The sequence below is a fragment of the Dipodomys spectabilis genome, unplaced genomic scaffold (genome assembly GCF_019054845.1).
Source record: "Dipodomys spectabilis isolate Male_0828 unplaced genomic scaffold, ASM1905484v1 ptg000137l, whole genome shotgun sequence".
NCBI classification, from domain to species: Eukaryota; Metazoa; Chordata; class Mammalia; order Rodentia; family Heteromyidae; genus Dipodomys; species Dipodomys spectabilis.
In genome coordinates, this window is record NW_024870814.1 from 5,893,403 (window position 1) to 5,919,460 (window position 26,058).

At 41.3% G+C, this 26,058-nt stretch overlaps 2 protein-coding genes across 2 annotated transcripts in view; both read left to right on the forward strand.

Annotated features, from left to right (window-relative positions):
* Positions 1 to 26,058, forward strand: part of Dnah6 (dynein axonemal heavy chain 6) — a 193,005-nt gene that overhangs the window by 164,677 nt on the left and 2,270 nt on the right. Inside the window, exons 63-75 of the mRNA XM_042690457.1 lie at positions 4,554 to 4,705; positions 7,848 to 8,038; positions 9,933 to 10,093; positions 13,165 to 13,253; positions 13,980 to 14,126; positions 14,460 to 14,598; positions 15,861 to 15,980; positions 16,900 to 17,021; positions 17,482 to 17,611; positions 20,188 to 20,315; positions 21,997 to 22,182; positions 22,949 to 23,021; positions 24,168 to 24,319. Coding sequence (XP_042546391.1) covers positions 4,554 to 4,705; positions 7,848 to 8,038; positions 9,933 to 10,093; positions 13,165 to 13,253; positions 13,980 to 14,126; positions 14,460 to 14,598; positions 15,861 to 15,980; positions 16,900 to 17,021; positions 17,482 to 17,611; positions 20,188 to 20,315; positions 21,997 to 22,182; positions 22,949 to 23,021; positions 24,168 to 24,319 — 1,790 coding nt within the window. The remainder of the gene's footprint in view (positions 1 to 4,553; positions 4,706 to 7,847; positions 8,039 to 9,932; positions 10,094 to 13,164; positions 13,254 to 13,979; positions 14,127 to 14,459; positions 14,599 to 15,860; positions 15,981 to 16,899; positions 17,022 to 17,481; positions 17,612 to 20,187; positions 20,316 to 21,996; positions 22,183 to 22,948; positions 23,022 to 24,167; positions 24,320 to 26,058) is intronic.
* On the forward strand, positions 11,807 to 12,194 carry LOC122116624 (40S ribosomal protein S20-like). Its single transcript, XM_042690373.1, is given in 2 exon segments — positions 11,807 to 12,084; positions 12,086 to 12,194. Coding segments are annotated over 2 exon segments (387 nt in total).

Here is a 26,058-nt window from a genome sequence, read left to right on the forward strand (position 1 = left end):
TTTATGTCCATTTTTTAAACTTTTTATTGGCATAAATTAATTTCTGACTGACAAACGGAGCACATTGTGATTTATTTACAAATTGAATATAACATAGAGTTCACCAGTGCTACTGTAGCCGCATTCTATATATTTTAAAGATCTTGAAGGATAACTTATATGACAAGAACACAAATTAGAAGAACAACCTGATGAACCTTCACAAGCCTAACCCTTACATGCCACCATCCAAATGAAGAGACAGCCCCTTGACACCCCTCATCTGTCTCTACAGTTAGGGCTGCCTTTTCCATTTGAAAGCATGTAGAATTTGAGGACCCATCTTTTTTATTATGCATAATTAATGGTTTGAATGAAATTGCTTCTGCCACTATTTAGACCTTTTTTTGTAACCCATGCAAGTTCAGGAATATATTCCACATGTGTCATTTATTACATGCAAGTTTCCATGCATGACATTTAACTCCAACTTGCTAATTATCCTATTGATGTTTATACTTTATCTGTCAGATTTTAAGGGAATGTAATAAGGTACACCACTTTGATTGACCATTTCTCCTTATAAATTTGGAACACTTGCCATTATATCTTATAAAATTATGCTGTTATACACAGATGGATGTAGGTAGATTATCTCCCTAGCAAATTTTTCCTTTTTAAATAATATTTTTCTTTCTGCTTCATCAATATTTTTACCTTAAAATATATTTTCTAATGTTAGTACTATTATAAAAATTTCATTAGTGGTCACCGTCTCTATATTTAATCTATTCTCTGTTTCCAGTCCTTTTGTATCCTAATTGTGGCTTTGCTATCTTCAGTGTGATCTTAGGGTTTTGAGGCGGGAGAGTCCTTGTTGTTTAACAGGCAGTTTTTAATCCAAGATATTTATTACAATTATTGGTCTCCTATTTTTCTCAGTAGGGGAGGGTTTTATTCCCTGGAAAACACAATGTCTGCAGATGTTTTTGTTTGCCACAGCTGGAATGCTGCTGGTTGTATCTGGTGGGTAGAATCCCAGGATGTTACTAAGCATCCAACAAAGCTCAGACCAACCTCCACAATTAATAACTACTTGGTCCATAACGTCAATATTAATGACATTGAGAAGCTCTGGTCTCTTCGGACTTGCTTCCATTATCTTCTCTGTGACGATTGGAGAAGAGGGTAGCTTTTTCTTTTTGGACTTCTTTCTTGACTTCAAGTGGATGAGTCAGACCCTTTTTACTCACATACACACACACACACACACACACACACAGATGCACACTCACACTCTCACATTCACTAATACACATGCACTCACATTCACTAAGATACTTGCACTCACACAAACATACCACTCATACACAGTCACACACAAATTAAATTGAAATTCAAGTTATATTTATTATATTTTTCTTAATAATTACTCCTTGCCAGGTACCAATGGTTCACACCTATAATCCTAGTTACTCAGGAAAGCTGAGATCTGAGGATTGTGGTTCCAAACCAGCCCAGGCAGGAAAATCTGTGAAACTCTTATCTCCAATTAACCAGCAAAAAGCCAGAAATGGAACTGTGACTCAAGTAGTTTAGCACTAGCCTTGAGCAAAAAAAAAATCTAAGGGACAGCACTCAGGTCCTGAGTTCAAGCCCTAGTACTGGCATAATAAATAAATAAATAAATACGCTAGTACGACAGTGATCATGTAATAAATGAGAACCTCCGGGGAAGTTTTGGAAGGTAGGTTGCTTTGGTTTTATTTTAATTTACAATGAGTATTTCAGCTACCTCATCCTCAAAGGGAGTCAACCCCTTCAATTAAAGATGGTATGATGAGGTTGGCCCTGAATCATACTTTGGATCAAAAGTCTTACAAAGATTGTGAGGACACAGTCATCATGGCACCAAATTTTTTTATGTCATCGAGCTCTTCAGTTGCTATTATCAGGCTCTGAGAGCATAGACAGAAAGAAAAAGGGGTTTTCAGCCTGAAAATTCAAGCCATCTCTTTAACCTGCTGTTCATCAATGGAAAACACACTGGCTATGTCTGCACTCAGTGAAGCTTAACGCACACAGTATGCCTAGGCCAACAGAAACCAGCGCTAACCCATACTATATGATATAAACATTGTAGGACCAAGGAAAATTCTGTCATTTAGGATACAAGTTCATTGCTTATAGTCTATCTTGGTGGGGGAGGAGATATTTCATTGTATTCTGTTTATTGGGCATAACGTATAGATGTCAGTTTATTTGTCTGTTGTTTTGTCATTCAAATTACACATGCAAGAATTTTCAGTCCTTCTATCATAGGCTGGTGATTGTGCACCATTTCTCACCACTATTATGTCTTGCCTGCTTTCTCTTTTACCTCCAACAGTGATTATATGATGTATTCTTATGTTATTATCTGACACATTTATTGTGTTATGTTTATGTTGTGTTATGTTTTTATTATGACACTCTTTAGTACTAGGAATTGACCTTGGGGCCTTACACTTGCTGGGTAAGTATTCTACACCTTGAGTAATATACCCTGCCATTTTGCTTTGTTTTTTCTTTATGGTGCTAGGCTTGAACTCGGGACCTTGTGCCGTTACTCAACTTTTTTTCTCATGGCTAGTGCTCTACAACTTGAGCTGCACCTCTGTTTCCAGGTTTTTGTTAGTTAATTGAAGATAAAAGTCTCTTAGATTTATCTGCTGGGCTGACTTCTTACCAGGATTGTCAAATCTCAGCCTCCTTTGCAGCTAGAATTACAGACATGAGCCACCAACACCCAGCTTTTTAAATTTATTTTTCAAATTGAGTCTAATGCTTTTCTCAAGACTGACCTTGGACTATATTTCTTTTCCCTCTCCCTCCTGAGTAGCTAGGATTAGAGGCATGAACCACAACACCTGGCCTGTTTTTGAAATAGGTCACTCTAACTTTTGTCCAGGCTAGTCTCTAATTGAGATCCTTCTTTCTCTGCTTTTTAATTCATATAACTTGACTTACATTTTCTCATTCAATGATTTGTCTTGAATTCTAATTTATCCAACTTATCACATCCATTTTTTCTCACATTTGCTTGGCATAACGCATCCCTATTTTTTTAGCCTCTCTATTGTTTTAGTTTTTGTTTGCTGTTGGGCTTTTTTATGTGTGTGATCTCATTTAAATGCTTTATTTTTAACTAGTTTGAATAGGGTAAGATTAATGCATTTACACTTTGGGTTATAACTTCTAATAAGAGCTGGGTGCTGGTGGCTCATACCTGTAATCCTAGCTACTCAGAAAGCTGAGATCTGATGATCACAGTTTGAAGCCAGCCCTGGCAGAAAAGTATATGAGACTATTACCTCCAACTAACCACAAAAAAACAGAAGTGGAACTGTGGCTCAAGTTGTAGAGCACTAGAGTATGTAGAGTATGAACACTCAAGTATGAACACACTTAGATCCAGATTTCAACCCTAGGACTGGCCAAAAAAAAAACTTATTGTAAATATAGAGGGTTTTATATTATTATCTTTAAGTAGTTGAACAAAGGTGCTACCATTCAACAAAGCAGCTTATGAATATAATGCATCTTGATTAATGTCACTTATCCTTCCCAACTCATCCCTTCCCTTATTTTTCTTAATTTTGTAGGATATACATTGAATTCTTGACTGCATTCCCCTCCCTTCTCTTCATTTGTCAATCCCTCTCCCCTTGACCTCACCCCTGCTCTTACCACTGTTTCTTGGTGTTTATCTTGCTGACCTTTGATTTCACCTTTTTGAAGAATTGTGCCGGAAGTGGCGCTGTGGCTCAAGTGGTAGAGTGCTCACCTTGAGCTGAAGAGCTGAGGGACAGCGCCCAGACCCAGAGTTCAGGCCCCATGATGGACAAAAAAAAAAAAAAAAAAAGTACAGAAATAATTGCACCATTTGAGATCTCCCCTGACTCTACCATATTTCAGTTAATACCTTTGTATGCACCTGCATACCACCCAAGGTATTTACTTATATGCTTATAAATGAATTCTAGCTTCCACATATGAGAGAAGCATACCACTTTAGTCTCTCTGGACCTGACCTACTTCACTTAAAATAATTTTTTTTCCAAATCTTTCCATTTCTTTGCAAATGATGCAATATCGTTCTTTCCAATGAATGAATAAAATTTTGCTACACACACACACACACACATATACATATATATATATATATATATGTATATATATATATATATATATATATATATTACATTTTCTTGATCCATTTGTCCATTGAGGGGCACCTGAGCTGGTTCCATACCTTGGCTATGATGAACAGTGATGCAGTGAACATGGTTGTGTGAGGGCTTTTACTGTACCCTGGTTTATAATCTTTTGGACAAATGCCCGTAAGTGGAATTGCCTGATCATAAGGTAGTTCTATGTTTAGTTTTGAGAAACCTCCACACTGCTTTCCAGAGTGGTTGAACAAGTTTACATTCCCTCCAAGAGGGGCTTTTTTAAAATGAACACACATGTACTTATTTAATTTAAGAATGAAGACAACTCAAGTTAAAGCATGTCTTAAAATTGCCTTTCAGGAAATTTTGAGGCTTATATTAACCCACAGTTTGGGGAAAGCTATCTTAAAATGAATGTAAAAGAGGAAAATGAAGAAACTGGGACATCTTGGATTTCAGAACTGAGCTCTTTCCACAAGCTAATTCTCATTAAGTGTTGTAGAGAGGAAAAGGTAGGCTATTTTTCGATTAAAAGACAGTATCGTGGTTATTAGATATTATAATTAAATCTGGCTGACCAAATGTCATTATTGCATTTATCTGAGACTAAATGGCCAAGTTTGGTAAATGACACTAAGAATATAAAGACTGTACTAGAACATAATGCTTTAAAGGGAGAATAATGAAGGAACTTACAACATCTGTGAAAGTGGGACAGGGCTTGTCAAACTTGCCTTTAGCTGGGACTTCACAACAGTGAGGAGGGAGCACTTGAACAGCTCAGTCCAGACTTCCTCCAACCTCCAGAAAGGAGAAATGGCTAGCAGCCAGTTTCTTCTCTGTTGAGGGGAGGGGACAAGGTAATCAGAATCCCAAGGGTGAGATCTCACTTAGAGCAACAAATGCAAGGCTTTCCCAATTTGGGAGATTTCAGTTGTATAAATGGAACTTTAAGTCTTTGCTGTTAATTGTTGACTATTTATTTACGCAAAATAGTCTGTAGAAGAAAAATTCCCCACCACATCTTCATTAATGCTTTGCACACTGCTTGCGAAGACATTGCTGTGTCACAGAAATGAGGTAACCACGAGTCACCTAAATATGTTAAAGAAGTCACTTAAAGTCACTTGGCTGACACAAGTTCCAAGGTGCTCAGGAGAGTCAGATGCGAGGATTATAGTTTGAGGCCACTATAGTACTATGTGCCTGTCATCCGAGCTATTTGAGAGGCTGAGATTGGAAGGATTGTAGTCCAAAGCCCATCCTGGCCAGAAAGTGAGGGCCTATCCCAAAAATAGCAAGAGCAAAAAGGGTTGAAGGTGTAATTCAAGTGATACCAAGGTTGAAGCCCTGAGTTCAAACACAAGTAGCACCCAAAAAATGCCACTATTGAAGATAAAGAGAAGGTTATAAAGTCAGCCTTACTGAAGCATAATTTATGTGCACCTAATTCACCCATTTAAGATGCTGGTTTGAATGGCTTCTGGTGTCTTCACAGAGTGTTGAGGAGCAGCAGAAAGTCACTATTCCCAAATACTTCAGCTTATCTTCTCTCACCATAAAAATACAAAATCACTCCCTTCTGGGTAGGGGTTCCTGGGCACAGAGAACTAGTGTTTCTCAATGGTGAATTCATATTCCATCAGCATATTGATACCAAAAAAAAATGTTATACAGTCACTGGTGGCTCATGCCTATAATCTGAACTACTCCTGAGGCTGAGATCTAAGGATTGTAACTCAAAGCCAGCTCAGACAGAAAAGTGTGAGATTCTTATCTCCAATCAGCCACCTAAAAACCAGAAGTAGAGCAGTGGCGAAGCTAGAGTACCAGCCTTGAGTGAAAAAGCCAAGGGAAAGCAGGAAAGCCTAAGGTCAAGCCCCAGTGCTGGCACAAAAAAACAAATGAAATATTCCTCCAAATATGCTCTCAGGGCCTAAGCCAAAGACTATATGAAAGATCAAGCAACAAAACTAGAAAGAGGTCTATGAACATTACAGAGTCACATACACCAGAATTAAAAAACTAAAAAATGGTTTCTAGAGATCTTGGTATGAGAAGAAAAAAAGAAATGACCAACCCTTCAGGACTGGAGTGGTAGCTTAGTTAGTAGAGTGCCAGCCAGTGAGCAAAGCATGAGGTTCTGAGTTTAAATCCAGGTGTCAGAGGAAAATGAAAAGAGATGTGGGTGCAGAGAGATCACGTAGATCTCTATACATTATAAAGAGAAATGTGTCCTACTTTCAAGAGAAACTGTCTGAATTCAAATGCATTTTGTGAGTGTTACCATTTGGGCATTTACATAGCAGCCCTACAAACAAATTACTGGTTTTGAGTATTGACATACTTTGTAAATCCAGGAGCACCTTCTAGCAAATGTGAAAAGAAAATGAACAGTTAATAATACAAATCTTTTAGATAAAAATAATAATGAAATGAATGTCAGAGAAGCCAAATGAGTGTACACTTAGTTTCACAGCTAGCCCCTTGAGCTGTTCCTTCTGGACCATAACACCTTTCTAGTTAGCACCTAAATGGGCAAGCGCCTTCCCCAGCTGGCCACAGAGGGAATCATCCAAGGCCATGGCCCTAGGCCAGACTGAGATGCCCTTTACATCATCACATAGACTTTGTATCATCTAACATCATCAGAAGAATGAGCATAAGAAGAGTGTACGCTGGGTGCCAGTAGCTCATGCCTGTAATCCTAGCTACTCAGGAAGCTGAGATCTGAAGATCAAGGTTCAAAGCCAGCCTGGGCAGGAAAGTCTGTGAGACTCTTATCTCCAATTAACCACTAGAAAACTAGAAGTGGCACTGTGGCTCAAGTAGTAGAGTGCTAGTTTTGAGCAAAAGAGCTCAGGGAGAGAACCCCAGGCCCTGAGTTACAGCCCCATGACCAACAAAAGAAAAAGAAAATATGTGTGTGTGTGTGTGTGTGTGTATATATATATATATATATATATATATATATATATATATATATGTATATGTATATGTATATGTATATGTATATAAAAGTACCCACAGTTTTGGGTACATACTGGAGGTTTCAGAATGTGATCTCAGTGAGTGAGCAGGAACTACAGTTAACAAATCGGTGAGGGACCATCCTCTTTTTTTTTTCAAAAGCTGAAAGCAACTTTATTGACAGTTTGTCTTTTCTTCTAGTTAGTAGCTTCATACAGATCCCTGTAAAGCCCACACCCATACCATAGAAGGAAGTCCAGGCCAGTAAGAGTAACTTCAGTGAGAAGCTTTCCTGGCAACTCTGCCGCACCATTGATAACCTTCCAAAGTGGGATACTTGAGATCTTGTCTGGGGGTTACTAGGCTTATGACTCAGTTGGGGGAAGAACTTCATACATGTGCAGCCTTTCAACTGAAGAGAAGTCCATGCTGATGTGTAGGGACAAGAGCGGGACCATCCTCTTAAAACAACAGTTCATCATGAGAACCATGGCTATCAGTAGATAAGCATGCGCATGTCCATCAATGTATGTCTTTAGGAAGAAGGCCACCCAATCAAGGAAGAATAAGTACAGAAATCCAGGTACTACCCTCTGAGGAGTCAGAGAAGACAATTAAGATGCAATTGCAGAGGATCCTTATTTAACAAACGATTTTTAATATTTTTTTCTTTCCAACTTTCAGGTTGTTTTTGCACTCACAGACTTTGTGATAGAGAATCTTGGGAAACAGTTTGTAGAGACTCCACCCGTGGACCTAGCCACTCTGTATCAGGACATGTCAAGCTCCACACCCCTGGTGTTTATCCTAAGCACAGGCTCTGATCCCATGGGTGCATTTCAGAGGTTCGCCCGTGAAAGCGGGTATTCTGATCGGTAAGGTTGTACTGTGGGCTTTTCATAACCCATGTGAAATCTTCTCCTTTGTCCTTTGGTGTGGGGATGGGGAGATAATGTCTTAGTCTTTCCCCTGAGCAGCATGAACTATTCTACTTAGATATCCCTTCCTAAATATAGTTAGCACTTATGCTAAAATTGGGAGGGGGACCCACAGAGCTTTTAATGTTCTATTATTAATCCAGTTTTCTCATAAGGGCCTCCAGCACTGATGAGCTCCTGCATGAAGTGGCTGCTCTAGCCTGCTCCCTGGAGTGATCATTATAAGGGGGTGATAGATCCCACATCCTCCTTTGAAAGTCATGTTCTGTGTTAGGCTCTGCCAAGGAACAGAACTAATAGGAGGTGTATATGTGTGTGTTATCTGTATATGCACATATGTATTACATATAGAGACTTATTATATAAATAATGCCGTTATGGACTGTGAGAAGTTCATATTCAGTAGTAAGCTAGCGGGGTATCAGGAGAGCAGATGATGTGTAATTCCAGTCTGAGTCAAAAGTCTGAGAGGTTGGGTCAGTTACAAGACTAGCAGGCTTGAGACACAGAAAGAACCAATGTCACCATCTGGAGTCTAGAAAAGACCAGTGCCCCAACTCAGTATTCAGACCAGCTGTGTTACCCTCCTATTCAGCCCTGCTGAATACTGGAGACAAGGCCCAAGACAAACATAGAGCTCTCACACAATTCTGTTAGGATTTTCATTGTGACAGTCACCTCTGGAAAGAAGAAAGGAGATAGGGATGGAAAGGGACATAGAGGAAACATCACTGGGAGATCAGCAAAACTTCTCAACCACAGCTGTTCATCTGTGATTATTCATAGAGCTGTATAAGAAAACTATTTGCAAGCCAGGTGCAAATGGCTCACACCAATTATCATTGCTACTCAGGAGGCTGAGATCTAAGGATTGAGTCTCAAAGCCAACCGAGGCAAGAAAGTCTATGAAGCTCTTATCTCCAATTAACTACCCAAAAGGAGTCTGAAATGGAGCTGTGGCTCAAGTGGTAGAGTGCTAGACTTGAGCAAAAAAGCTGAGGAACAACACTCAAGCCCTGAGTTCAACCCCCAGGACTTTCACAAAGAAAGAAAAAAGAAAGAAAGAAAGAGAGAGAGAGAAAGAGAGAAAGAGAGAGAAAGAGGGAGGGAGGGAGGGAAGGAAAGAAGGAAGGAAGGAAGGAAGGAAGGAAGGAAGGAAGGAAGGAAGGAAGGAAGGAAGGAAGGAATAAGAAGGAAAGGAAGGAAGGAAGAGAGAGAGAGAGAGAGAGAGAGAAAACTATTTGTATACCTATCAGAATTAAGACCAGAAATGTGTACATATTATAGGCAAACCATTTCACACCATATTTAATGTCTTTTAAAATGCCAATACTTGGGGCTGGGAAGGTGGCTCAGTGGTAGAGTGCTTGCCTTGCATGCATGAGGTCCTGGGTTCAATTCCTCAGCACCACATAAGCAGAACAAGCCAGAAGTAGTGCTGTGGCTCAAGTGGTAGAACGCTAGGCTTGAGCTGAAGAGCTGAGGGACAGTGCCCAGGCCCAGAATTCAGGCCGCACACCCAACAAAAAATTAAATTAAAAATAAAATAAAATGCCAATACTTGGGCTGGGAATGTGGCTCAGTGGTAGAGTGCTTGCCTAGCATGCATGAAACCCTGGGTTCAATTCCTTAGTACCACATAAACAGAAAAAGCCAGAAGTGGTGCAGTGGCTCAAGTGGAAGAGTCCTAGCCTTAAGCAAAAGAAGCTCAGGGACAGTGCCCAGACCCTGAGTTCAAGCCTCAGGACTGGGAATAAATAAATAAATAAAATAAACCAATATTTGTATTACTTAAAAAAAAACAATCCTTTGCTGTTCTCCTTGGATTCAGAGTGCAGTCAATTTCACTGGGACAAGGACAAGGACCCATTGCTGAGAAAATGATCAAGGATGCCATGAAAGCAGGAAACTGGGTGTTTTTGCAGAACTGCCATCTTGCTGTTTCTTGGATGCTGGCAATGGAAGAGCTCATCAAAACCTTCACAGACCCAAGTACGTGAGCCCATAGCCCAGCTTAGTATAGTTTTGCTTGTAGTACTCAATCCTTATTGTAGTTCCCTACTATAGCTATTTACTACAGCCTGGAAATCACCTTATTCAGTGCTACCTTGCCAGGGGAGTAACCTCATTCACAGGGCAGCCAGCCTGCACTGCTCACCAACACCTTCCCCCAAATGGCCCCGATCCTAGTCCACTCCCAGCCTTCACCCTTGCCAACCAGAATTTCATCTGCTCTGCCCACCCTTTTGCAGCAAAGAAAATATAATCTGTACTCAATGGAAATGAAACTTCTATGAAAAAACAGGGATCTCTAATGATAGAATTCTGATTAAGAAATCAAATCTCTAGGAAAAGCATCAAGCTTCGTGACCAGAAAAAAACATTAGCCAGGGATCCAAGGACGAACACCAGCTGAACTTGTAGGTTTGAGGTTAGCAAACTGGAAGCAATATGAAATAAAATACATTTAGGTAGTAAACTGAAAAGGCAAAGGGAAAGAGGAAGGAAGGAGGGAAGGAAGGAAGGAAGGAGGGAAGGAAGGAAGGAAGGAGGGAAGGAGGGAAGGAAGGAAGAAAGGAAGGAAGGAAGGAAGGAAGGAAGGAAGGAAGGAAGGAAGGAAGGAAGGAAGGAAGGAAGGAAGGAAGGAAGGAGAAGAAGGGAGGGAGGGAGGGAAATAGTGAAATAAAAGACAAAGCCCTCTGGACTTGAAGAGCTAAGACTGAATAGAGCTTCACCCATTACTTCTTGACTGTGTGTCACATGTCTTTTTCTGCTCCTCAGTTTCCCCTGCTATAAAATTACTGCAGACCATCCTTCCCCAAAATGCTGTCCTGAGGTTCTCTCCTTGCTCTGAATTTCCACATGTCTATGAAAATTGCAGTGCTTTGAGACTGAGGCTATGAGTGTAGCTCAGCAATAGACCCAGTGCTTAGCATGCTCAAGGCTCTTGGCTAATAAGGCTCTTGTTATCATCATTATTATTATTATTATTAACAACAAAAAAAGATGTTTTATGATATTTCAGTTGTAACTGGAAAAGTATGAACAAGCACTTTTCCAAATCTACTCTTTTTCTTTCTTTTTGGTTAGTACAATCACTGGCCTATAAGATTTCAATCATAACTTATTTCTACGAGTAATTTTTACTGCATAAGCAACCTTAGTACTGGTCTAGAACTGTACTAGAACTAATTTAAAATGTTGGCTATTTAATGTAGCTCAGGAGTTTACCAAACCAAGAGCCATCAATTCAGCTTTGAATTGCACTAGTGCAATGGGTAATTCAGAATCTGTTATATACCGTGCACTGTTCTGGGTACTTAGAGTATGTCTGTGAATGAAACCAACCTCACGGAGCTTGCATTCTAGTGGAAGGAAACCATCAACGAGTAAGCCACAAAAGGCATGATCACATGTGCTTGTGCTTTGGGAAATATTTTAAAAGTAAGTAAAATGAAGAAGGTGAGAAAGATCGGAATGGGCAGAGAGTATAGAGAAAGGAGGATCGTTTTAAATGGTGTGATCTGTGTGGACTTCCTTGAGAAGGTGATGTTTGGCCAAGACAGAAAGACAGTGCGAGAATCTGAGAGAATATTCCAGCCACAGGGGAATGGCCCGTGCACAGACAACAGACGAGCCAGACTGACATGTGTGAAAAACAGCATAATGTGCTTTTAAAATGATGGCAAGAGCCTTCTGCGGGAGATGCGACTGTGCGTGGGAGCTCTGTCCGGGTTGCTCAACACTGTTAAAGACACTGGAAAAACACCTGTGGAGCCAGAGGTGGCGATTCACCGGATTCAGATCACCCTCACCAGCCACAACGTGAAGTCTCCGGAGAAGGTCTGTGCTGACCTGATCCGAAGCACCAAGGAGAAGAATCTCAAAGTAAAAGGACCAGTGTGCATGCCTACCAAGACTTTGAGAATCACTATGAGAAAAAAAAAAAAAAACCCTTGTGGTGAAGGTTCTAAGACATGGGATCCACAAGCGACTCATTGATTAACACCGTCCTTCCGAGATTGTCAAGCAGATAACTTCCATCAGTATTGAGCCAGGAGTCGAGGTTGAGGTCACCATTGCAGATGCCTAAGGCATTTAACTTACTGTTAAAAAAAAAAATGATGGCAACAGTGCAGTTCCCAACATTGCTTTGGCCTCTTGAACCTACAGTGGAGCTTTGTTCCTCATGCTGTTCTCTAACCACAGCTCAGAAAAGAAGCATCCTGACTTGCCAGTTCTGTTCATCAGTCTCTCCTTATCCCTGCCCTGGTCCCTTTGCAACTTCTCTACTAAGGGGCTGCCTTTCTTCTCCCACGGGGCTTTCTGCACATTTGTATACAGTTTGCCTTAAAGTGAACAGCTTAGGGGAAAAATAACTCACAAGCTAACAATAAATATCCTCAGTTATGGAAGTGGCACTGTGGCTCAAGTGATAGATCACTAGCCTTGAGCAAAAAGAAGCTCAGGGGTCTGGGAAGGTTGCTCAGTGGTAGAGCACTTGCCTTGCATGCATGAAGCCCTGGGTTCGATTCCTCAGCACCACATAAGCAGAAAAAATAAAAAAGCCGGAAGTGGCGCTGTGGCTCAAGTGGTAGAGCGCTAGCCTTGAGCTGAAGAGCTGAGGGACAGCGCCCAGGCCCAGAGTTCAGGCCCCATGACCGGACCCCTCCCCCCCCAAAAAAGAAGCAGCTCAGGGACAGTGCCCAGCCTCAGAGTTCAAGCCCCAGGACTGGCAAAAATAAATAAATAAATAAAAATAGCCTACGTTGAAAAGGCCTTACATCTCATCAGGTATTAAAAATTTCATGGGTCCCTAATTTCTTTACCCAAATGTGCTAGCTTGTCGACTGCCAGATCCCCCTGCTGTGAAATTTCTAGAACAACTCCTCCACTCCCATCTTAAGATGGTTTGGTTTACAGCTTACTTGAGGCAAATCAATTAAGTCTTTAAACAGAGTTCACAGCATTTTTTTCTTTCCTAAAATAATTATTTCTTATAGAAAAGTGCTACTACAAGCTACAAGAACATGTTTCTTCCTTTTTTTCTTTATTTTAAATAGAGGCTGTTATCAAGGATACTTTCCGACTATTTCTAAGCTCCATGCCTAGTAGTACATTTCCTGTTACAGTTCTTCAGAATTCTGTCAAGGTAAGGCATTGCATATAGTTGGAATGCGAAATGATTGATCTCAGAATGTTTGCCAAGGGGACCGAGAAAAGCATAGAACCTGCACAGAGCCATGTTCTGGTCTGTGTGGCCAAGTAGAAAGCAAACAAAGGATTCCTGAAGTCAGTGCTATCCATGCATGCCCTGGTGTTATTGGTCATTCAACTTCTCTAGCTCTTTCCTCTACAATAAAATGTTTAGCAAACAGAGAAATGTGAGGGATCCCTCCCAGAATTAAAAAGAATATCTCAGCATTGGATGGACAGAAAGGAACGCAGGGGGTTTTACTGCTTGAGTTCAGTGAAGGAAGTTTCCATTATGTGGGATACTTACCAGTAGGGGTTACAAGAGGTACTTCTTCCCTCCCTGCCCACATCAAGAGACATCATGCAGGAGATACAGTGCAGGACAATGCTATACTTTAAGGTGACTATAAAATCCAATGACAAAAGCCTGGATATGCCATTTGACTCACATGTAAGAAACTGCACAGCAAATAGAAGTGACTTGAGGTTTCCAAGCAGATGGTTCAAGCATTGTAGGTCTGAAGATCCCACCAGGTCCTGTGCTCCCTGGACTATGATTGAATAAAACTCAGATACATGCCAACAATGCCTCCATAGGAATCAATTCTCTACAGCCTCTCTGGGCATTTTTCAGAATTAATGCAACTCTGTGACCTCGCCCTCTCTGCTCTCTGAAATGCAGGTAACCAATGAACCTCCAAAAGGCTTACGTGCAAATATCAGGCGAGCATTTACTGAAATGACATCGTCATTTTTTGAAGAAAATATACTTGGAAGAAAATGGAGACAAATAGTATTTGGCATTTGCTTCTTCCATGCAATTATTCAGGTATATTCAGTTCTGCTTTTTAGTACCAACAAGGAAGTATAATATTAAACAAGTAAATGAACTCTGGGCCTGAGTGTTGTCCCTCAGCTCAAGGCGAGTGCTCTACCGCTTGAACCACAGCACCACTTCCGGTTTTCTAGTACTTTATTGGAGGTTCATGGACTCTCCTTCCCCGGGCTGGCTTTGAACTGTGATCCTCAGATCTCAGCCTTCTGAGTAGCTAGAATTACAGGTGTGAGCCACCAGCGCCCCAATAAAAGCTTTTGTTTTTCATTAGTCTACCCAAAATTAATGTTATTTTTTATTTCTAACTATATTCATTTCCTATTCTAGGAGAGAAAGAAGTTTGGCCCCCTTGGTTGGAATATATGCTATGAATTTAATGACAGTGATAGAGAATGTGCTTTACTGAATCTCAACCTTTACTGTCAAGAAGGAAAGATTCCCTGGGATGCACTAATTTACATTACTGGTCAGTAATTTATATTACTGGCCAGGACATCCAGCTGGGTATCTAAAAGTTGGGGATTTATGCTTACCTGACCCCTGGGAGGAGAGTGTCCTCCCAGCCTTTAATGATGGTGATAGTGACTTCTCACATGCCCTATGTGAATTTCAGATGGTGGAAACATCATGAGAATATTTACATATAGAAAACTGGGCTGATGTTTTTGATGATAGTAGTGGTGGTGGTGGTGGTGGTGGTGGTGGTGGTGGTGATGTCAATGATAGGGAAAGCTTATATAACTCTTGCTATCTGCCAGTCCATATACTAAGCATTTCCCAAAATTTAACCCTAACAACTACCCTGACAATGTCAATATGCCATGAAATCCTTCCAGGCACACAATACATGGAGAGGCATTAAAGCAATGATTGGAATTTCCCAAGGAGTTAATATTCACAACATTAGATAACAGTCCAAAGTGGTTCTTTCCCACTCATAAGTTGGGGTGGGGGTGGAACCTTCTGAAAATAGCTTCTCTGTGGAAAGCCCTCATCCGGATCACCTCAATTCCCCAGACCTAATCTCTGTGAGACAAGGTCACTCTTTCACTTTGGCTCTGTCCCCCATATACAGCTTAGTAATTTATACAGTGTGTAGAGGGCTAACATATCTATCTATAAATATTGCATTCTGTTTTACTCATGGGCCCCAAAGAGAAACACCATTTGAAGAAAAGTATATATGTTCTGGAATCGTGTAACCAATGACAGAATAAGACTCAAAATCAATATGCTGAAGCAAAAGGACAAGGACAGCCAGGCACCAGTGGCTCACACCTGTAATCCTAGCTAGCTCCTCAGGAGGCTGAGATCTGAGGATCACGGTTCAAAGCCAGCCCAGACAGGAAAGTCTGTGAGAGTCTTATCTCCAGTTAACTACCAGAAAACCAGAAGTGGCCCTGTGGCTCAAGTGGTAGAGTGCTAGCCTTGAGCTGAAGAGCTGAGGGACAGTATCCAGGCCCAGAGTTCAAGCCCCATGACCAACCAATAAATAAATAAATAAATGTAAAATTATTAGAGTACATAAACTAAGGTTTTTTTGTCTACTTTTTAAAAATCAGCTTTCATCATCTTGTAGGTAGGGCAGATCAGAAGGGAGGTCTGGTGCACTCTTTCTGGCTTCAGTACAAAATAAATGTGTGCCCAAATAACATGTTAGAATTGGGGTATGCTTATCAATTGAAAAAGCCAATAGTAATGTATTTGAGCATACAAACTCCTTTTCAGGTGAAATCACCTATGGTGGTAGAGTTACAGACACCTGGGATCAAAGATGCCTTCGTACTGTCTTGAAAAGGTTTTTTTCTCCTGAAACATTATATTCGGATTATAAATACTCTGATTCAGGTAAGTGACTTTTCAAGCCTCTGAAAAAGACATCTCCCAAGAAGCCACTGGTAGCATCTTTCAGTTTTCCATCGGGACACTCTCTGTGACCAGTCTTCACAACTCAGTCCCTGCCCCCACACTCAACACCTACAGTGCTGGTTGGATAGCAAAACTGCCTATTACCCAAGTATTTTTTTTATTAAAGTTGATTGTATTGTGTCTAAATATGTTTTAAAGAAGCTGTATTATAGTATCTCTTGGAAAACTTCCATGATAGCAAATTGTATTAAAACCAAATTTATGAATTGGTAACAGCTCATTATGGGTTATACATTAAATGAATGGACCTGAATGTTGATACCTGGAGAGGGAGTGATGTGATTAGTATAGAATAAGCTCAACAAATCTCCCACCATTGAATTTCAAGAAGTTAGATTCACATGTCCTTCCACCATTAGGCAAAACTAAGTGAGCACAGATTTTAATATATTGCAAATGCAGCTTTTAGTTTGAAGAATTTGGAGAGGACTATTATTCATCTAACATGAAAAAAAGTATATTCTAAATGAGCATAAATTTGGAGCCTTACCTTATTCATGGAACTGTAACCCCTCTGTACACTATTTTTACAATAAAAATATTTTTTAAAAATTGGAGCCTTTTCAGGAGACACACCTTTCAGGAGTGTGTCACTGGATTCTCCGAATCCTTACACCTTCTAGGGGAGACAGCCTGAAAGCTTAGAGCACTAATCTGATTAAGGCCTCAAGAAAAAGGAACAAAACTAGACAGCACAATAAAAGCAGGAAGACTTAGGATAAGCAAAGACTCTTTTCAACTTGAGTCAGCCATCATCTGAACAAGACAGCGAAGAACCTAACCTGGCAGTTCCGAACCAGTCCATTTGAGATGTTTATCTTCTGTGTTGTTCTAACAGGCATCTACTTTGCACCCCTGGCTGACAGCCTACAAGAGTTTAAGGACTACATTGAAAATCTGCCTTTGATAGATGACCCAGAAATTTTTGGAATGCATGAAAATGCTAACCTTGTTTTCCAGGTGTGTGATCTTTCAAGTTAAAATAGGTATTTATGTCATTGATATGAATTCAAAACATTAATCATCACCTCACTAGCTCCAGGGGCTGTAATACCCCTAAGAAAAAGCAAATCATTGTCCCATCATACATTTAACAATAGTTCCAATTTGACCTGTTGCCTCTGATCCATTGTAGGATCAGAAGGTCATGCATTTCCCCTACACCAGCCTCTTCCACTTCCAAGCCTCTACTTAGTCCACTATCCACCTAAACAACACAGCATGAGGGTGTGAAGGCACACAGTACTGTTTGTCCTGTCTTTTCCCCATGCTGAACATATTTATCTCATGTTATACAAAGTTTTAATAGCAGATTAAATGTCCTTGTGTTTTTTTAATAACTTTTCTCGTTTCTATATGTAAACTATTACTGCTACAAATTGCATGCTAAGAATTTGAGTCTTCACTGTCTTTGTCTTAGTATAAAGAGACCAACACTTTGGTCAACACCATCCTTGAGATCCAGCCAAGGTCATCTTCTGGTGGAGAGGGGAAAAGCAATGATGAAATTGTCCAAGAACTTGTTGCTTCTATCCAGTCTAGAGTTCCAGGTAATGAATGATTTCTGGCATCTGTAGGTAATAGAAACTGAAGGAATAAGTCAGAGAAATAAGTGATAAGATCATGTTCAAACTTTTTCTTTCCTTGACAAGTTCTTTTGACATGAACTCCTCTGTTTATAGAACTGAAGCCTATAGCACCTTAACATCCTAACTCCCAGAAGCAGCAGGAGCCACTTGGTTTCTTACCTACCTAATTTTAACCAGACTTCTCCTGAGTTTCACCTGGCTTCATAATTCTAAAGTCTCTAGACCTGTGCTGTCCAAAACAGTAGCCAGTAGTCACATGGAGCTACTTACAATCAATTAAGTAAATTTCTGTCATATGATCAATGTGTACTAACAAAAGATATATTCATTTTAATTCCTAAAATTAAAATAAAATTCCTCTGCACACTATCCACATTTCCATGCCACTTTATTGATCAGCGCAGGCAAAGAACATTTCTTATCATTTAAAGCTTTACAGATTCTATTGGATAGCCTGCTCTAGAATCCATTTCACTGTTTTTCTCTATTCAAGAGAAATGGCTAGACTACTTTAACCTTGTTTCTGATAAGGAATTTTCCTGAAGAATCATAAGATATCCACTCTCACACTTTTCATAGACTAGCTATAGATCTAGATTTGTAGATATGTTGTCCATTATTGCAAGAAATGTCAATTAGGCTGGGCACCAGTGGCTCACGTCTGTAATCCTAGCTACTTAGGAGGCTGAGATCTGAGGATCACGGTTCAAAGCTAGCCTGGGCAGGAAAGTCCATGAGACTCTTATCTCCAATAAACCACTCAGAAAACTGGAAGTGGCGCGGTGGCTTAAATGGCAGAGTGCTAGTCTGGAGCTGAAGAGCTGAAGGACAGCGTTCAGGCCCAGAGTTGAAGCCCCATGACAGACAAAAAAAAAAAAAGTCATATTAATATGAAGAAAATTAAGGCAGATTAAAAGAAAACTGGCTAAATCCTGTCAATACTCTCCAGACCTCGAGTAAAACAGGTACTATGTGACCTCAGAAGAATTGAGTAAAACAGGCACTATGTGCCCTCAGAAGAATTGAGCTTTAGTCGTCTCTGAGAAGCCATTCCTCAAGTAATGTCTACTTGGATAGAAAATTCTAAAGCAAATCCTGAGTGGCTTATTTTAGGACGCAATTTCTAATAGGTTTCTAATCGATTAAATTGATTCTAAGCAATTTTGAGTGTATAAATTAAAGCGCTTGGCTGGTGGAGAAGACAGGCATAGATGAACGGAGGGCTACAGGAAGAGTGAACTTGCTTCATGAAGTCCCATTGCTCCTCAGGAGGTTTTCTTTCCAAGCTTCATAATATTTATGCTTTTACTATGAAATGTAGCTTCATCTGCTGAGACTGAGAGACAGAGATGCAACTGGCTTAAGAAAAAGACCAAGGATTTGGAATTGCTCCTGAGGAGAATGATGGAGGGGAATGACAAAGGCATATGGACTCAAAGCTCTGTGGACCCAAGAGACTGTACTAACCCATACTTCATCACCATTCAAGTGGTTGAGAAGAAATCTCAGCCACTGATTTACTCACACTTTCCTCAGATATGCAAGGAAAATGCATTTCTTTCCTTTTTTATAGCTCATGTGGTTACCCACCATTGAGTGCATTGTGTGGAGAGAGAAGAGATCAGTTTTTCCATCCTGTTTAAATCCAGTCTCCTAATTCAGCTAACTTTAAAAAGTAATCCTCAGTAACTTAGGATAAACACTGTCTCCATGAACTTTCAATCTCCCACACCCTCCTGTCCTAGTCGCAATCAGGTCTACAGAAAAGAGCAAGATGTTCACACCAATAGGGTAGAAGAGAAGACTCAGAGCTTCTAGGCCCTCTGGCTTCTGGAATGCCACCTGCTACTGAGGTCTTCAGGGCTCTGCCTCCCATTCAGCCAAAGCCTGGCGCATCTTCTCCAGCTCTTCAGTTCTCCTCCTCATCCACTATGGAGACAGCTTTATCCAAATCCCTGTCTCATATCTATAGATATCACTAAGTCACATTGACCTTCCACATCATCCTCTTCCCTCTCATCTTCTTCCCTTTATTCCCTCAGACACAGAAAAATGAAAATAGGGCCACTCTCCCTTGAGGCTATGTCCTTTTGTATTAGCATGGCCAGTCTCTCTTTAGCTCATACAAGTAATCAAGAACCTACCCACCTATGTTCTGGAGCCAAAGACCACATAGCCCAAACTGTGACCAAAGATGAAAATACCCCTGGGAAGAAATGAAAGGCTGGGTCAGTGTTTCTTCACACACACACACACACACACACACACACACACACACACACACAATTCTCCCTGATACATATGAAGTTCAGCTTGATTTCTGTGATTGCTTCTATATAAACACAGTTGAGTCACCAAAGAGCTCTAATAATAGAAAGTCTAATATTTCTAATAATAGAAAGCTTGTCACACTTAAGCTCTATGCGTTCACATTAAATAATAAGGGAAGCTGGCTTGCTTGCGGGAGGGGGTGGGGGAGGTAATGTAAGATTAAACCCAAATGCAGAGTGATGAGGAGTGACCTCTGTGTATTTCAGAGATCCTGCAGATGGAGGGTGCTGTTGAAAGCCTTTTTGTCAAGGATCCTCAAGGACGCCTGAACTCCTTGACCACAGTTCTTGGCCAAGAAGTGGACCGGTTTAATAACCTGCTGAAGTTAATACATGTATGAGAGCTTAACTTCATCATTGCTTCTGGCTATCAAATCCTTGTAGAAAATGGTATAATAATATGAGTGTGCTGCAATTTTCCATTCTATTCATTTCAGATTTTCCATTTAGATATACTGCCAACTCTTAGATTCATCTAAGATTGAATTTACCCTCCTTTAACAAGTTCCCATTTCATGTTTCTAATAGTGACTGAGGGAATATGTGATATTACAAATCCTCAGTCTCCTCATTATTATAATTTACATCCATAGAGTTACCATGGACTCACTAGAAACTGGTGACCTAAGCAGTTAAGAGTGAGCCAGGGCTCCTGGGGCTGTTCCTTATGTCTTTCTTTTGCCTTTAATTGCAACATCTGTCCAAGACTCTGCAAATCAATATTTCTCAAAGGATGGGCCACAAAATACCTGCATTAAACTACTCTGTAGTGTGTGTTCAACATGTAAATTCCTGGATCCCACTCCAGAACGAGTGAATAGATTTTTTTTTTGGCAGTCATGGGGCTTGAACGCTGTCCTTCAGCTCAAGACTAGCACTCTACCACTTGAGCCACTGCACCACTTCTGATTTTCTGAGTGGTTTATTGGAGATAAGAGTCTCACGGACTTTCCTGCCCAGGCTGGCTTTGAACCGTGATCCTCAGATCTCAGCCTCCTGAGTAGCTAGGATTACCAGCATGAGCCACCAGCTCCCAGCATATTGAATAGAATTTCTTAAGGACAGATTTGGGAGTATGAATTTTAAATGAACTCCCCAGATGATTTCAATGCAACTGAAATGTGAAAACAACTGCTTTAATTTTTGTCCTGTGCTCCCAGATGCTGACTCTGGATTTCCTTGCCTTGATGATGGCAAAAGATTTCTTAATTACTCTGTCCACTAATTTGTTAACAGAAAACAAAGACTACTAGAGATCAAATATTGAGCATAAGAATAAATGTGTCACTGCTAAGCAGAGAACCAAATTCCTGGTCTAAGGCCAGGGTAAAGACTCCTGGGAAACTTGGTAGAGCTTTCTAAAGCCAAAGACCATGTCTGTCACCTGTTGGAAAAGCAAAGTCTACAGATGTGCAGTTTGGCTGGCGATGATAGGTTTGTTAGATAAGTGGGCACTGAGTCAGTTGAATATGTGAAGTCCTAACTTTAGGACCATAAATCTTCACTGGTAGGAATCAATATGAGCAGGCTGCCTGGCCAGGTCAGGATTTCTCCCTTCTGCTTTGAATGGATTAGGGTACAAATGAAGCTTCTGTGATCAACACCCTCAATACTATCCAAAATAAGATAGTTATTCACTTTATCCTCCCCTCAGCACTAGAGGAAGTCCTATCTAGGGCACACAGCTCATCAAGTTGGCTCTTCTAGCCCCAACAGATAGCGTCTATTTTTGCATCTAGTCTCACTACTCCAATTATTCTTTTTTGCCAATCAATGGGAAGGGGAAAAGAGAAGGCCCCAAAAAAGAGCTTCCTTTGAAAAATGTGATCCAGGAGTTGCACATATTATTTCTCATTGCATCTCATTCATCTCCATAGCAGAGAGGGTCATTTGTTGTAAAAGAGTGTAAGGTCTGGCAAAGCAGACAGTATGAAGAGAGGCTGGAACCCTTCATGAGCATCGTCTACATTGTTAATTGTATCTGGAAAGACCACCAATCTCTTTTGTTTGTTTCAGATTTCTCTACAAACCCTAGATAAGGCCATTGCTGGGCTCGTGGTGATGTCTGAAGAAATGGAAAAGGTTTATAACAGTTTCCTCAACAACCAGGTCCCTTCTCTGTGGTCCAACACAGCTTATCCATCCTTAAAGCCACTGGCATCATGGGTCAAAGATCTTATTCTTAGAACTGCATTTCTGGATGTAAGAAACTTCATTTCTATGCGGTTTGATGAATACAACCCTATGGCTGGCTCTGAGGTTCCTAGGGAATTCTGCCTAACAACCTTTGAGGGATTAAGTCCAGAAAAAAAAAATAAGGAAATACCTAGAAATACCTAGAATGCAATCCCTTTAAAAGTCTTACACTGATTCTGATGTGGTTTTCCATCGGTCTGTATTCCCACATTTCAACTTAATTCCAGGACATTCTTGGGATTTTACCTTTAGTGCATGGACTCTACTATGAGGTACAAATCAAAGCAACATGGGTCCACATAACACATGTGTATTTTTACTCTGCCCTTCTCCACTGGCTCTGTACTAACCATGCTCCAGCTATGCAGTCTAGCTGGTGGATGGGGAAGGAGAACTGGGAAGGCAAGAAAATGGGGCTGGTTGGGGCTGGGAAGGTGGCTCAGTGGTAGAGCGCTTGCCTTGCATGCCTGAGGCCCTGGGTTCGATTCCTCAGCACCACATAAGCAGAAAGAAAAAAAAAGCCAGAAGTGGCGCTGTGGCTCAGGTGGTAGAGCGCTAGCCTTGAGCTGAAGAGCTGAGGGATAGTGCCCAGACCCAGAGTTCAGGCCCCACGACCGGACCCAAAAAAAAAAAGAAAAGAAAAGAAAAGAAAATGGAGCTGGTGACTGACTCGGGACTAGTTTAGATACTACCCTCCAAAATATGACTTTGGTTCAGTTTGGCAAACTCTACTTCACATAAAGTACATGATGAAATAATGTTTCTCCTTCAGTTATGGCTCAGAAGAGGACAGCCAAAGTCCTTTTGGATCTCTGGTTTCTTCTTTCCTCAAGGATTTCTAACAGGTACAGGAGGGGCTGGAAGGTGGCTCAGTGGTAGAGCGCTTGCCTTGCATGCATGAGGCCCTGGGTTCGATTCCCTAGCACCACATAAGCAAAAAGAAAGAAAGAAAAATCCCACAGGAAAGGTGGTGTTTTGTTACTTGGGGTTTCTAGAAGCTGTGGAAATAGCATGACTGCTAAAGGCCTGTTAATAGGACCGCCAGGTCCTTGGGGAATCTGACTAGAGAGCCCAAAGGTAGCCAGACTTTAGGGCCGCTAAATGCTAATTATGCAGGCCCTTCATTTGTCTCTTAATACTTAACAACTAGTCCATATAAGCCAAGCTGGGTAAAAACTCCCAAACTTCAGCTGGGGGGCTGGGAAGTTGGCTCAGTGGTAGAGCCCTTGCCTTGCATGCATGAGGCACTGGGTTCAATTCCTCAGCACCACATAAGCAAAAAGAAAAAAGCCGGAAGTGGTGCTGTGGTTCAAGTGGTAGGGCACTAGACTTGAGCTGAAGAGCTGAGGGACCGTGCTCAGGCCCAGAGTTCAGGCCCCACAACCGGAAAAAGATAAATAAATAAATAAAATAAATAAACCAAACTTCAGCTGGGCACTGGTGGCTCATGCCTGTAATCCTAGCTACTCAGGAGGCTGAGATCTGAGGATCGCGGTTCAAAGCCAGCCCAGGCAGGAAAGTCCGTGAGACTCTTATCTTCAATCACCAGAAAACCACAAGTGGCGCAGTGGCTCAAGTGGTAGAGCACTCGCCTTGAGCTGAAGAGCCCAGGGACAGCGCCCAGGCCCAAAGTTCAAACCACAACCAACCAAAAAAAAAGCACCCAAACTTCAACAGATCTTCCCCTGAAACAAACTCACTAGTTTGCCTTCTTCATGGAAGGGAAATACACTTGAGACTTGGCCCTCTTTCTCTTCTTCCCAACACTCAGAACCTGTGTGTTCCTTGGGTCCTCCCCTCCCCATAGGACCCTCAGACTTCCATTCTCTATAAAGTAGCTCAGCAAAGAGTGTTCTTTGTTGGAGACTCTCTAATGCTCCAGTAACCTGATTGGAATGAGGGGTGCAGTGTGGGCAGGGGGGTGGGGAGGGGCCGCAGGGAGGGAGTTTACTGTTAGAAGGATCGAGCTTTCCAGTTTTCATATTTTTTAGGAACTCTTCAAAACCATGCTCGGAAATACAATTTGCCTATAGATGAGCTGAGTTTCAGGTACCACGTGATTCCTGCCTACCGGGATCAGGCTGCAGTAATAGAGGCTGCCAAGATAGTGAAGTTTGGACAAGATTTGCCCATGGACCTGGAGGTACTGTCCACTTGACTCTTAAGGCAAAGAAGCTACCAGCCAGTCCCCCTTGCCATCCCCTCCCTGTCTCTTTCCATTTCCAGGAACAGGAGGGGCCCAACGATCACCATAAACCCAAGACAAGCTCTCCACTTAGTGCTAAGATTAGCAGTGACTGCCTAAATTTATAGAACTATTTTTCTGAGCATTGCTATTTTACTTCTTGAAGATATTTATAATACCTTTTGTGTATGTATGTGTGTGTGTGTGTGTGTGTGCGTGCGTGGGTGCGTGCGTGCGTGCGTGCCTGTTCTGGGGCTTGAACTCGGAGCCTAGGAAACTGTCCCTGAGCTTTTGTGCTCAAGGCTAGTACTCAAACCAGTTGAACCCCACTTCTACTTCCAGCTTTTTGATGGTTAATTGGAGATAGGAATATCATGGACTTTCCTGCCTGGACTGGCTTTAAGCTACAATCCTCAGATCTCAGCCTCTTGAGTAGCTAGGATTACAGGTCTGAGCCACCTGTACACCTGTACACCTGAGTCACCGTACAGTGGCAATATAACAAGGTATTAAAATAAGAGTTCCAAGAAAGCCTAAGTTTGACTCATGACTCTCCCCGCCTTTTCAGCTATATGCCCCACAGCAATTGCTAACATGCCTGCACTTCCATGCTCTCATCTGTAAAGTGGGGTGAATGACAAGCCCTTCAGTGGGGGACAGTATTAATGAATGGAATGTGCCATGTGGCCCACATACTGTACAAATAGTGAAGGGCTAGAATTCAATTTGCCTATGCATCTACTCCTGGCCTCCTAGGAGAACTGATACACTGACATATATTCTCCAACTGTACCACCGTTGATAACTAATAGCAACACTCTTTGAAAGCAGTCTATCTGGTTTACTCCACTGGTGCATCGATTCTTATCCATCTCTGCTCTAATGGTGTCAGCAGTGCGAATCCTCACACTTCCCTCTAAATCATAAATTCTGAGCTGGGGTCTGGAAGTGTTGGGGAAGGCAGGGTTTCTGACAGTGCTAGGAACTGAATTCAGGGCCTCACACTCGCTAGTCAAGTGCTCTTTCACTTGAGCCACACCCCCAGCCCTTTGGACTTTAGTGTATTTTCCAGAGAGTCTCGTATATTTTACCCAGTCTTGAGCCTCAGTCCTCCAACCTCCATCTCCTGAGTAGCTGGGGTCAAAGGTGTGCCCCGCCACACCAGGCTCAGAAGTTTATATTTTAGCAAGTCCTAAATGGAGTTTTTAAGCCCATGAAAGTTAGAGAATCGCTGCTCCAAACGAGGAGTGATTGTCAACCGTGTTCAAATCACCTGATGAGCTCTTTTAAAACTCCCAGTTCCAGGACATACCCTGATGACATCAAAATCTCTGCAAGATATTATTTTTATAAGATCCCTGTGTGTGTACTGTTCATGCAGGACTGACGTCTGCCTTTGCCAGTCTCAGCTGCGCAGCTTAACTGTGCTGAGACAGGATTGTAAAGAGGAATTTCTGTCTTAAGGCATCCCTCCACACCTGTGTGCCTTACAAATACCGCCTTCTATACTAAATGCAAAATCAAAGACCTGGTCCACATTTCTTTTTCCAAGAAAGTATTTACTAACCAATTAGTATAGTTGGAATAAGTGGCTTTTATTCGGCTTTCCTTAAAAATTCACAGTATTTGCATGTAAGGTTGTTGCTGGTGATTCTATCTCCAGCCACCCAACTCAGATCTAACCTTTGCTTTGATTA